General features: G+C 35.8%; 1 protein-coding gene across 1 annotated transcript in view; it reads left to right on the forward strand.

Annotated features, from left to right (window-relative positions):
• The window catches only part of USH2A (usherin), a 386,243-nt gene that overhangs the window by 85,117 nt on the left and 287,085 nt on the right, over window positions 1-14,041 (forward strand). The window contains exons 14-19 of the mRNA XM_086744172.1: window positions 181-344; window positions 4,211-4,369; window positions 7,714-8,208; window positions 9,905-10,177; window positions 11,689-11,846; window positions 13,115-13,259. Of these exons, the coding sequence (XP_086600298.1) occupies window positions 181-344; window positions 4,211-4,369; window positions 7,714-8,208; window positions 9,905-10,177; window positions 11,689-11,846; window positions 13,115-13,259 (1,394 nt within the window). The remainder of the gene's footprint in view (window positions 1-180; window positions 345-4,210; window positions 4,370-7,713; window positions 8,209-9,904; window positions 10,178-11,688; window positions 11,847-13,114; window positions 13,260-14,041) is intronic.

The raw sequence follows: 14,041 nt of genomic DNA on the forward strand, positions 1-14,041 counted from the left end.
TAATGGGCACCTTTATTTGGAAGTTACTTTTTTTATCAGGCTAATAGATTTTTCTACTGTATCTCAGGCTACCAAATTTTTTAATTACATTACCCAAGAATCTTTTAAACAAAACCCTACTGTGCTTAACTGAAGTGTTAATGTGTTTTGATCACCTCCTTGATTTGTTTTTGTTTATAGATGTCAGCCCTGTAATTGTCATCCTGCAGGAGCCATTAGTGGGACTTGTCATCTTGCTACTGGACAGTGTGTTTGTAAACAATTTGTAGCTGGCTTGAAATGTGACAAGTGTGTTCCTGATGCTAGTAATTTGGATGTCCACAACCTATTTGGCTGCAGTAAAAGTAAGTGGATGTTAGGTCTTAAAAGCATGTCTTTCAAGTTAATGTTGTTTTTTTTTTTTTTTTAATTGACTTATTGAGTATAAAATTAAGTCAGCAGTACAAAAACTAGGTTTGACATTCCCCCCCCCACCCCCGCCTCCCCTCCCCAATATACTCTGGTCCCTGAAGTTTGGGTGATCTTCACTGTGAGTATCTGGAGAGATGTACAGAGTACTCTATGTCATATACACAGCTTATACTTGCAGTCTAACCTAGGAGAGAAGTAACGGCCCATAGTTCCCTTGGACATCCCACCATCTTCTTTGTAGTGACCAGTGCAGAGTCACATGAATGCAATAGTATTTGTACAATTTACAGGTTTACCCCTTTTTCTGCCATTGACAGGAGGCAGGGGACCTGTCTTCAGAAGGTCTGGAGAACAGAAGGTCTGTTGAAGACCTGCTTCTGGTGATTAAGTCAAAATCCTCTCCTCAGAGCAATGTAGCTTTGCCTTTCTCCACCTGTGGCTTCTTTTCAGTCAGTTTGGGGAAATACATGATGTGGTATAACAGCATCATAAATCGGTGTGTGTGAGGTGTGGCTAATGCTCTGTTAATGGTCAGCTCATTAATTGTAATGCAAGACATTGCAATGGAACATCTGTACTTCTGCCCTTGCAATGAGTCTCGATATGAAAAGATGGCACAATTTCAGCCTGTCATAAGTAGTCAGATGTTCAGGTTTACTCACCAGTTCATAGTCACTAAGCTGGCAGGGGTATAAAAGAAGGAGAGGAAAAATATTATGTGTAATAAGAAAACTTTCTAAGTTGCGTTCGGTTCATTGTTCGGAAATGAGCTTTGAGGACTTCATAGTGTGCAATGCCAAGTTGTGTGAGTAGGACTTGAGCTAATTCTGAAAAAAGGTGTGTTTTGGTTTTGTGACGCACCTTACTGTCGTACACTGTTAAGAGCCTGGTTTTGGAAGTCATGTAACCAGTGAATGACGTACCTGCAGATGCTAATTGGTCATTTTTGTCAGCAGGCCTAGATAATAATGACCACAGTGGTCCGATTGTGAGAGTTAGCTCAGGTAGCCATGTATAACGAAACGACCGGGGTTAAAGATTCCCGGGTAATCTCTGGAGTATGTTTCTAGACCCTCCTTCAACAAAATATTTATTTGTGTATCCTGCATAGGTGTTTATACAACGTGCATCATTGTGCACACTGTAGATTTGCAAGCAGACATTTATGTACACAAAGACTTTGTTTACAAGGACAGACAGCTCTCACTTTGATCCTAGTTTGTATTTAATGGTAAATTGTTTTAAATTTCAAATAATATGCATTGAATGCACAGTGCTATAAATGGGATAGAACAAAGAGACTGATTTTTTTTTTTCCCCTCAAAGTTTGGAAGTGTTTAAATACAGTTTTGTTTTAGTTTTCCCCATAGTCTTCTGTAGCAGGTATAGTATCTGTTCATTGTGTAAATAGATGATTGGCTTCTTGTTTCTTTAAAAAATGTAGGATGTTTCAACTTAATGTATAATAACAATAATACATGGCACTTTTATGATGCTGTTCATCTTCAAAGTGCTTTGCAAACATAAAGCAACCTACTTATTTATGTTGGGATATACATTGGATAAAGGTCAATGGCAATTCAACTATAAAATTGATTAATAATAATATGACAAAGATAAATTATATCATAGATTTTAGTTTGGAAAAATACATCAGGCAGTGTTCTAAATGACAAGTGGAGTCCTCTTCTGGACATAAATGATATAGCAATTGCATTCTTTTAGCTATTCATACCAAAATACTTTAACTTGTTGCACAGAAATGGAGTTTTACCTAGCTTGATATTTGTGGTTATTTTCCTTGCAACGCAGTATTTTGTTGACGCATATCATTACTGGTTCTAAGTCTTTGCTAAGGGAAGCAAACATAAGTTGCTGTCACTGTCCAACTAAGATCATTTAAGGAAAAGACCTATTTTCAATTTTTCTGCCCAACAATATCTTAGATGCCGCATTAAAAAAAATCTGAAATACAGTACTTTGCATACACACCTAAAATGTAAAACAGCAAACACATGGGAGAAAAATGGAACAGTGAGAGACTGAGAATGAAGATAATGCTGCTAAATTTGTATGATTGCTCAGGTCTTTTTTTTTTTTAAGTGTATGTTACATGGAGAGAAACTTTGAAAAATGCCAGAGGGATTTAGGAGCATTTATTTCATTTGATTCTCAAACTTTACTGCTGTAGACACCTTAGCATACATTCACTTCCTAACTGAGACAAAATAAAAATCTCTAGATTGGGAGCAAAACAACCTGTGCTTTCTAATGGGAGATGATGATTTTGTTCTGTTCAATCCAATGAACTCTGTAAATATTTTCTGCTGCTTCTTGGCTGGGAGACTGCAGTAGGAGCAGGGCTTTTCATTATGTTACTCTAAATGAAGAGCTTCAACTCACATTTTAGATTTGTATTAAAAACCCAGAAGTAATGTTACCCACTGATGTTGACAGAAGTCTCCACATCTATCACTTCTGTGGTTTGAGGTCCTCATGTCATTTTTTGTCTGCAACTTTGCTCTTTGCTTCTTGTCTCCTTTTAGCTTGGCTGAACAGATTTTGATAATTAACTTTTGGTGAATTGTGTATGTTAAGCAAATATCCCCACAGTGAAGATGATAGTTTATAAACAAAAGGAGAAAATAATTAATGAGAAGCCACATGTTTCTAATGTTGATATTTTCCTATAATGCTTAATGTAAGTGAGAAAAGTTTATTGTGTGGTTTTGGATCCGGCTCGTGGTAGGCTACTCCATATGCTGATTTCTGTACTGCCCTCAACTATTCTAGTTCCTGGAGCAAAATGTTTTCCAGGATATGGACTCATGCTCTGGCTTGAATAATAACATAAATTTATTTAGGTTGGAAAAGACCTTTAAGATCATTGAGTCCAGCTGTAAAACTGTATGTTCTGTGCACATGTGTGTGTATATGTATGTGTCTATGCGTATGAAGCTTAATTTCTGAATAAAAGCCATTATCTTAGAAAGGCCCATGGTCTTACAGTTGGTTTACAAAAGAGACATAGGAGGGACTTTGCTCTTTCTAGAAATGTGAGACTTTTGGCTTGTGAACATCAGGCTTGTTTTTCTCTTTATTGATACTGGTGCAATTAAGTAGCACATTTTCCAAAGTTAATGGAGGTGATAGTAGAGTAGTATTTTGGTAAATAAGAATCTGAAGCTGATTTCTTAAAAACTGAGACACCTTGCTCTCACTGATTTAAATTTCATTGGAAACAAATAGAACTGAATTGCCTAAATAAACTTCAAAATTTGCCCCTTTATGTTTTTTTGTCATTTAATTAAGTAGGCTTATTGTAACACTTCAGTAAAATTTGTTGTTAGTTGGACTTTCAATTTCTATTCTATTAGACGAAGTTATACCTGGCCTACGCTAAAATAGAATGAATCTTCTGAAAAAATAAATTGTAAATGAACTATAGATATGACCAGATAAACATGTTTCTATTTTATAGAGGTCTTGAAATAAATTAGATTTTTTTAAAAGTGTTTGAGAAATTGTGATGTACTTGCTTTAATTTGAGGCGGAGGAGGATTAAGTTTATTTGTTATTTTTTTTAAAATGTATAAATTTGTTTTATGTACTTGGATAAAAATCTTTGGAGAGCATTTGCATGGATCAGCCTGGTCTATTAATGTCTTGCCTGAGAGACAATATGTTTAGTTGATAATTTTTATTTGAAGAAAACTTAGCAGTTTGTTTACATTTTTATTTACATTTGAGTGATTACTGATTACCCTCACTTTTACATCCTGTTTTGTGTATGTTTTAGCTCCATTCCAGCAACCTCCTCCTACAGGAGAAGTTCTCAATTCCTCTGTTATCAGTCTTTCGTGGAGTTCTCCCGACTCTCCAAATTCTAACAGGCTTGCTTACCAGCTGTATAGGGATGAGGCTGAAATTCATACAACTGAAGATTATTACCCTTATAGTAAGTATTTATAGGAAGATGACAGCAGAGATTTTGTGTGTAAATAGCTATATATATGTACAATTTTTCTTAATTATTTCTCGTTTCTGTCACCATTCTCTGTGATTTTGAATACATTATTCTGCTTTCCTTTAGTAAGTTTTTGTTCTGTGTTATTAATTTAGTTTGAAATAAATGAATACTCCAGTCTAAAATGTGGTAAACAGAGTCATCCAAAATGCCTGGTAATTTTTTACTTTTAATCTGTAAAACTTTGACTCACCAAAAGTATTGCCTACAAATGTACACAGACTCCAAAATGTAAAAGAGGCAAAGTCCCAGAGAAAGAATTAGCGTGAATGGAAGAGACCATAATGTGCTTAAATTCACTTTTTTTCATCCTCCTGGTTTTAAACTGTTAACAGATCGGGAAAGCTTTTTGTGGTCTCTAACTTTTAGCACCTTCTGTTAAGCTATCAGTGTAGCTCCTGATTTGCCTTTAGCAGCAGCACTTCTCTCATGTTGAGGCTTGCAAAGGGATCCTCAGAAGACAGTCCTCAAGGATTTGTCACTCTGTTCCAGCTGGAGAGGCCATTTTGTGCTACTGTTGGTCCTCTTACCAAAGAAAAGGATTTGGATCCTGGTTTTGTGTATATATGGCACACAAGTGTGTGAGGTGTCTTTTTTTTTTGTGGTTTTTTTGTTTGTTTTGTTTTTGTTGGCCTTTTTTTTTGTTGTTGGTGTTTGTTTGTTTGGTTTTTTTGTGGAGTTTTTGGTGTGGTTTTTTTTTTGTTTTGTTGTGGTGGTTTCTTTTTTTTTTTTTTTTTTTTTTTTTTTTTAAGGAGACAGATATGGTTTAATACCACTAAGATTTTATTTCTGTACTAGCAGCTTATTTAGGTTGTTGGACTTTCATACCAATGAAGCATTAATATTTTGCAGAAGTTGAGTCTTTATAATTGTTGACATGTACCCTGGAGGAGAAAAAAAAGACTATTATTCCATGGAAGCACAGATCCTTTGGAATGCACCTGGCGTTTTTATGTTCCGGTGCATGCTGCTGTGTTCCAGTTGATTACTTTGTGGCTTATGCTGTGAATTTGCACACTCTGCGATACAGACTGTGAGGAAAGCTATGCAACCCCATGTAAGCATGGGACTAAGTGACTGAGAGGAAATAAACAAACATTACTAATAGTTTAGAGAACTAATAGAAAATATGCCAATTCCTTAATTTGATTTAAAAGCCTAACTTCAGTAAAAATATGAATCAATTTAAAATGAAAAGCTATTATACTTTGTTGTCATAGATTTGTGCTCTGTAATCTGCTTGAAACTCAGACTGTGTCACTGAGGATGTTATTTCTTGACTGTACCTACATACTTTGTAGATTGTGAAAAAATCTGAATGTATTTCGCTGGATTACGAGACATTAGCCTGTTGCTACTTAATTAAACATTAATTTGCAAAAACACAGTTTTGGTTTCAAAAGACATTTTTAACATTACCTGACAATCCCCTTGATTAATGATGTTAAATCATGTGCTGGTACTTGAATATCAAGAATATGTTGTTAATGCTGTCAGAACTTTTGATAATGTTACTTTTTTCTCAGTATAGTGTTGAATTTGTAATGCTTGTGAAATGCCCCAAGAGTGCAACTGGATGAACATTATCTTATGATTATATAAGAGTTTTATAGAAACATTGAACTTCCCAAGGAAAATTAAATCGGCCTGGTGATCTGGCTGATAGTGTTGCAGAATGCCCAATTAAAACAATGTTTTCCGAACTGCTCTGGGAAACCATAGGCACAGGAGATACCAATCCTTGTCTTGAGGATAAAATTAAATACTTGCTCTAAAATGTGAAAAAAACCCCAAAAGTTATTTACGATTCTAACTCCAAATCACTTTGGTTCTAATTATTTATAAATGTAGCTAAATAACTGGTGGATTTGTACACCTGACAAATGTAGAACCTTCTATCTTTTGGCTTTATCTGATTTTATCTACTATATTCCTACTGAAGTAAAGTTACCATCTGGTGATCAGGTGTTCATCAACACTGAATTAACTTTTTGTAATGTTGAGATGGTACTGGTTACTTTTCTGGCAGATAGTATTAGTGTTCTGGGTGATCTGCTTCTTCTGATCCCTGTACTTGAAAAGGGGAAAGTAATGTGCTTGCTGTCAACATTAGACCTGGGGCCTTAGAGTCTGGGTTGGTCCTAGGGTCCCTAGAGCCCGTGTCTGTTCCACAGGCTGGGTTTGGGGGTTGGTGCAGAGCCGTTCTCCAATGTTGTCTGAAGTACCAGGGCTTGAAAGGCATGAAGATGAGATTACTGGACTCCAGCAATAAGTTTGTGATCGCTATAGGTAGCTGAAGTGCTGTAAGCAATTACTGGGCTGACGCTGCTGCTTTTGTACTACAATGTCAAGGGTTGAACATCTAGCAATACGAATAATTTTGTGGTCCTCTTTAAGTTGTACTTAGGGCTGGCTTGCTAGTGGAGATGTAGAGAAGGACTTAGAAATAGCTGTGTCCTCTCCATTAGCTTTGAAAAAGTTTGAATATCTATGCTCTGGCATGTAATATATTACTCAATGTTCACTATTTCTTAAGGCAAAATGATGTATGGTGGTGTGGTTGTATGTAAATTCATACTGTGCTGTGATGACTAAGATGTGTAACTGCTTCTGGGCTATACCTAGGAGCTCTTCATGGTCATGGCTGCTAAAAAGCTATCTAGAGTAATGGGAATTAGGGGATGAGGAAGGTAAATATAGGCTTTGGATATACCTTTTTAATAATGATTTACCCTTCTTTTTCCCTTTTCATCCAAGATCAAATGCTTTACAAATGAACTATTAAGCACTATTTTAGAAGTGAGGAAGTGAAAGCACAGAAAGGTAAAATATTTGGTCTTACAGTATGAATTGAATCAAAAACAAAGGTGTGAAAATTTACAGAATGGTTTGGGGTTTTTTCCCTAAATCAGATCCACTAATATTGATACTGATTTACATTTGAAATAGTTATTTACAAGCAAAGGAGGAATAAGAAAATAATTGTGTTAATCTTTTTATTAAAGCGGGAACTAGGAGAAATTCAGTGGAAAAATTATTTCTCTAGTGATGCCAGTGTGCAGTGAAAGATAATAAAGGGAAAAGAGAAAAATTTCTCCCTGTTAAAAAAAAAAATGGAGAAGTAACAATGTTCATAATGATGTCAAGAAAAGCATGCAAGCAGGCATGAATATATTACATCTTTGATTAGGGTTGGAAAGACTTCAAGTATGCAAACTAAGATTACTTTTAATGTGTTAGACTGATACAATTTTTTTCTCACCTGTTTATTTTAGGTGTTCAGACCTTCACCGATACCACGTTATCTCCATATACCTTCTATTCCTATTATGTCCGAGCCAGCAATGTTCACGGTTTTACTAGAAGTGCCTCAGTGACATACAGAACAAAATCTGGGATGCCTACGGGAAGCTTGCATTTAAATCCTGTCTTTCCTGTTAGTCACCACTCTGTTTTACTTTACTGGACAAGCCTCTCCAATGACTCTGGGCCCATAGAGAAATACATTTTGACCTGTGCTAGCTTGGTTGATCTTCAGCCTTGTGGTCAGTATGAAGGCTTAAAAACTTCAGCAATTATTTGGAATCTTGTTCCATTTACGAAGTATGTTTTTTCTGTGCAAGCTTGTACTAGTGGAGGCTGCTTAAAGAGTCAGCCAGTAACAGTAATTACTGCACAAGCTCCTCCAGAAGGGCTATACCCACCAGTAATAGAAACCATCAGCTCTACAGAACTGGCTGTGGAATGGTCACCACCTGAGAAACTAAATGGTAGGACATCGTATTTACTTTTTCTAAGTCAAAGATTTTGCAAAGAAGCAGTATGTTCTCAGATCTGGTTAGAAGATCCTTACCCATGTGACATAAACTGAGAATGAAGAAAGACATTGTCTTAATTTGCCTATCTGCCACTAAATGTACCCTCAAAGTCTATGTTTCATTCTTTTGGAGTCCAGAACTCCAACTGAATGTGTTGGGTTCAGGATTTAGCCCTTAGTGGCATCTGCTGCAGCAAAAATCACATTTGTAATTAAACATTTACAGTAAAATTAATTTTTTTCCTAATTTGCCAGATCGCCTAGTTCCAACAGATGTGGTGATATTGCCTTAAAAAGAATAAATAAGCAGATAATGGTTATGGAAAAAAAATAATCCAAGAATTAACAGAGAAGTCTGTTTTTAAAACCATCAGTCATGTGTGGTAACTAATTCTGTTACCAGTATAACTTTGTTAGGGATTAGGCGATTGCCAAGAGTTGCTGGTCTAACTTCCATAATAATATTTTAGGTTTTTGAAACTGAGAAAGCAGCTGTTGTAGGATACTTTTGTGATGCCACAGATTTTACTGGTAAACGCTTTATCTGTTAATGTGTGTGTAGTGGATCTTTGTGAACTTGCACTTACGTGCACCAGTATTTGTGCGTGTGAAAACAAGCATTTTGATCTGTTCACAAAATGGGCATCTGTGTATAGGGAGCTCAGCTTTCTCTTCAAGCATCTTAGCTATTACCAGATTAGACAGGAAGAATGCCTATATGTATTTAGAGGGGCAGTTCATGATACCAGCTGTTAGTACCTGTCCCTCAACCTGTAGCATGTACTCTTCATAGTTTACTTCATAGCCATTACATGCACCTAATTGCCAGCACAGGCAGATTTAAGCAATGTTCTTATATTTCTTTTGATGTCTGGTCCCAATTCCTGGTCTTTCCAAAGACAGAAACCTTTTCTCCCAAGCCACCTCTTCAGTTCTGTGCATGAGTACAGCCCCAAATATATACATTGTATGATAATTAACTATCTCCTGGCTTTGCTATGTCTCTCATCTTTTTCCGTTTGGGAAATCTCTGGTCAGGTTTATTACACTCTGTTCCTACAGTTAAACTGCTTCCGTGATCCAGCCTAGATCATGTATCACTTCATACCACAATACTGAAGTTTTTTTCTTTCCCAAAGTGGTGAGACCTTTCTGCAAGTGTAAGATTTACATTGATGGAAAACTAACACACACGTATCTCCTATCCAGTAGTGTGTTTTAAAAGGTTAGCATTAAACTGTCCCTTGAAAATTCACTACCCATTGTGTGAATAAAAAATAATTTTAAAATATAATTAAACATCCCTTTGGAAATCAGAGGCCTGAAGTAATTTCCAGTAACATTTGATCAGAACTTTAGGATATCATCTTTCAGTGAGGATGGAAGAACTCATACTGTGATCGAGCCATTTGTTTTCAAATCCCAAAATTGCATAAAGGGGAAAATAAACAGTGTAATGCAAGAAATGCCAAAGTGAACATTTGGATGAAAATAACAGAAATGAGGAAAACTTCGTATGCTATATTTTCTCTGATGTTGATTGATTGGTTAATTGTTAGCTCATTAAATACACTGTTGTTGATATTTCAGTAGAACTCTAGAAATAATTTAAATGCACTAATTTTTCTGGCTTGCTCTTTTTTCTCTAGGCATAATTATAAGATATGAACTTTACATGAGAAAAAAATTAAAAACATCTGGGAACTTTCTTCCTCCTGAAATTCGTATTTTCCAAAGCAGCGGATGGCTCAGTCCTCAACCTGTTATGGAGTCTCCTAATGAAAATGCCCTGGCTCCACCACAGTCCAGTACCATAGTCACTGATCTGGAGCCATTCACAGAGTATGAATTTTATGTGCTAGCAGTAAACATGGCAGGTAGTGTATCTTCAGACTGGATATCAGGACGAACAGGAGCGGCTGGTAAATATTTGTTTGAATTTGTTTGATACAAATGAAAGGAAAAACTAAATTAGAATGCATTCTTAATTATTTTTCAATAAATTATTTCTAGTAATGATTTAAATAGGGACAATTTATCATATTTAACTAACTAAAGATAAGTCAGATTATCTCAGAATTTATCATGTTAAGCAAAAACATTCTCTTCACCATAAAATTATTTTCTTGAGGAAAATAATCCCAGTCGATTTAAAAAAAAAATAAATTTCAAAACTATGAGACTGAGAAATCTACCAAGCATCATTTGAATTCTTCACTATTTTCCCAGTTGTTATTTATATGTTCTTTAAAGGGAGAAAACATGAGAAGAGATTGGATTTGTCACAAATATACATGTGCATATTGGTGTGAATTGAGAATGTTTTCCAAGAAGGTACATATATTCAGAAAGGAGCTTCTAATGAGTTTTCCTGAACTGAGACTTTGATTGTTTAGAAAGCAATTTTTTGGAAGAACTTGAGAGGATTACCTTTTCAAGAGTATAGTGCTTGAAGCTTTTCATGCGCTTTTATGGAGGATGAGTGTCATAATATGGACCATTTTTTTCAGAAGTGTAGCCACCACTGCAACGGCGTTTATTACAACCTGTCTGTTCAGATCTTCAAAACGGATTGCCGCTTGACCTATTGTTTGAAATAATAGATATTTATTTCAATGTTTTCATAAGAAATCTAAGATTTTTAGACTGATAGAGCCTAAGTTTTGCAATTAAACATCGCCATTACATCACTGATGCTTTTGTTTGCTATCAGCTTGAAAATCATGTCCTCAGTCATTTGCTCCTGCAAAACAGCAGGCTAAATGAATTCCACTTTCAAAATGAGTCTTTGTGCTTATCTGTTCTTAAATACTATATGTTATAAAAGTGTTAAATTGTGTTTGGGAAGAGGTCCATTAGTGTGGTTGTTTGTACGTGGCAGAAGTGCTATGAGTTGGCATCCTATTATTACAGAGTAATCAGGTGGGGATTTAGCTGCAGTACAAACAATCCTTTTACAGATTTACTATGGAAGACAGGGGAACTGTTTTGTAAGAAGTGAGAGACATGTTAATTTCAAACTGGCCTAGCAAACAAAATTGCTTTTAAGATGCTGAAGTATTGAACACTTTTTGCTTTTATCAGTTTTTTCCCAAGTTGCATGAAGTTTTTCTTTAAGACTTTTCCATTTGTATGTACTTTCCTACTTGCTACAGGGGTTAGGACTTTAGTGCTGATTAGTATTTCTTTGAAGGCATAGACACAATTTTATTCTGCACTCACGGCCAGAGTAGAAAACAGGAGAATGATGGGTGAGATACTTTTTATGTGCTATCAAAATAATCTGAAAATTCCTGTTAAATTTGAAATAAGGTTTAAAAAAAGAAAAAGAAAAGACTATCTGAAATGATCTTTTACAAATACAATGAGAAAGCTTGCATTACACACATTGCTCACTGATTTTATGAATGTTATGGTATTAATTTGATTTTAGCCCCAGTGTTCATGCCGTCTCCATTAGTATTCCCTCTTTCGCCATATTCCCTCAATGTGTCATGGGAAAAACCTGAAGATGATTTAGCAAGAGGAGAAGTGATGGGATACAGCATCAGTTTGATGACGGAACAAAGGTTCTTACCACCTTTTTCCCAGGTATTATTGTCAGTTACATTAAGTTTTTCCTAACTGGCAATAGTAAAAATTAATAAAGTCTGATGTCCTCCTTGACGTTGTGGCGAATTGTTTCCCTGTTTTGCTCTATATCCTCTGATAATACTTTTTCACCTATTAGTTTTTCTTGAGTGCGGTGTAGTGTTATACACTACTTTCAGGTTTTAAGTTGTATTCCTGAGCTGACTTTTTTCAGTAGCGGGTGTAATTGAGCAATAACATTTAAATTGCCTTGATCTTTGCATGTTCTCATTCTGTATTATTGCTATATTTGCTGATGTGCTTAAAACTATGTTGTTTTGTAGGAATCTACATTTTCATTACGAAAATGTCACCTGTCTGACTTCCTGGATAATGGACAAATCTTTGAAGTGGGGAAACCTAAAATACCAGAAAACCAACTTTATAAAACCTGAATATGTGATTTAAAAACACTGTTGGAATTTTTGAGTGACTAGGTTTGGCAAACGAATACCATGGCAGTAATAGTAAGCTAAAAGGTTACGAATGAGCAAAGAAAGGTGATAGGTAATCAGAATGTGGGAGTGGATCTCGTGCACTGACGACGTATTTCACATTTCTGAGCTGATTTTTTCTTTCAGTGGTACCACAGATGGGCCTCAGTTTCTTTGTCTATGAAGTGGGGATACTATTACTCCTGAGGCTGTTGTGACAATACATAAATGTAAATTGCTTCTAGTCACAGGCTTGCAAGATTTTTTAATCTAAATAAACATCTGATAAAGAAGTCATCAAAAATAAAACAGCTGATTCAGTTCTGGTCTGTCTGATAGTTTAAAGTAATGTTAAAGTAAAGCAGATTCAAATGTCTGTAGGTATTAGTTATTTCCCTCCCTCCTAATGCATGTTAATCATGTCACTCATTCAATGGTGGTCAGATTTCACCACCTAACAGTGTCATCTTCGTCATCTGGCTTGTATCTCCGCTGTTTGTAGTGATAACTGCACCACGACACAGTTTTATGAGGCAATAACTTTGTTTCCTCATTTATCCACTCAGGAACTGGCTTATTACCTCATAAAACAGTGTGATGGGAAGTATTATCACCTAAATCCTGGCTTGTTCAGATTCTCCAAAATAATCCTCTCCCTCAGTTGGTCTTTGCGGGCTTTTCCACATCTAAATGAAGGAACCTGCAAATTCAGAGACAAGCTTCTTATTACTGAACATTAATAGGAATGAAAACATTATTAACCAACTGTCATCTTCCAATCTGTTTGCTTTGCAGGTTTTGCATATAGCTGAGGCTCATGAGCTATCCTATGTAGTGACAGGATTAAAACCTTACAGGATGTACAACTTTACCATTACTCTCTGCAATCAAATCGGTTGTGTAACCAGTGGGCCAGGCATCGGGCAAACCTTGGCAGCTGGTAAGGAAACAATCTGTATCAAAGTACGAACTGACACACAGTTTACTAATGAATGCTATTAAGAAGATCGTAGTTTGATGCACAGTGACAGGGGTAGGTGTTGTATTAATACAAAGTGACTTGCTTAATTATTATTTGTTTATCTTGACAGATTAAAACCAAAATGTTTTCAATGAAGATTTAAGGTACACTATTATGGCAATAGGATTTGTGTACTGCTCTCTCAATTGCGAGTTATGGATATTTATATATGTAAACTGTAACTGTACAGAAATGTGGCTGAACCCTTTCATTCATTTGTGATGCTAAGAAGTTGTTAAGTTGTTGGGATTTTTTTAGTGTGGTGTCATGTTTGCCTGACAGGGCATGTAAAATACACGTGCTGTGCCAATGTGTTGCTTAACCCATGAAGGGAGAGTTTCTTGGGTTTTGTATTAAACTCTTAACATATGTAAATGTTGTATTTGTGTGTCTAAATTGGAAGCAACATATATGCTTTAGGTCTGCTCTTTTGAAAATCTTTGTTTATTTAGCCCCTGAGATTTATGAGATTTTGCTTTGTAGATATGTATACTCATACTTTCCTGTGGAAAAAAGTGCTTAAGAAACTGCATATATGTGCCTGTGCACCTTAATAAATTTTCAGTCTTTGAGTTAATTTCAAGCACATATGTCACAGACTTCAAGGGTACTGACTTTCTACAAATTTAGGAGAAAATAAGCATCAGTACAGAACAGACATGGAGAAAAGCCTGTATTTACTTTGAAGAAGAGACTGGCAT

Source organism: Chlamydotis macqueenii, chromosome 3 (genome assembly GCF_036417535.1).
Source record: "Chlamydotis macqueenii isolate bChlMac1 chromosome 3, bChlMac1.mat, whole genome shotgun sequence".
NCBI classification, from domain to species: Eukaryota; Metazoa; Chordata; class Aves; order Otidiformes; family Otididae; genus Chlamydotis; species Chlamydotis macqueenii.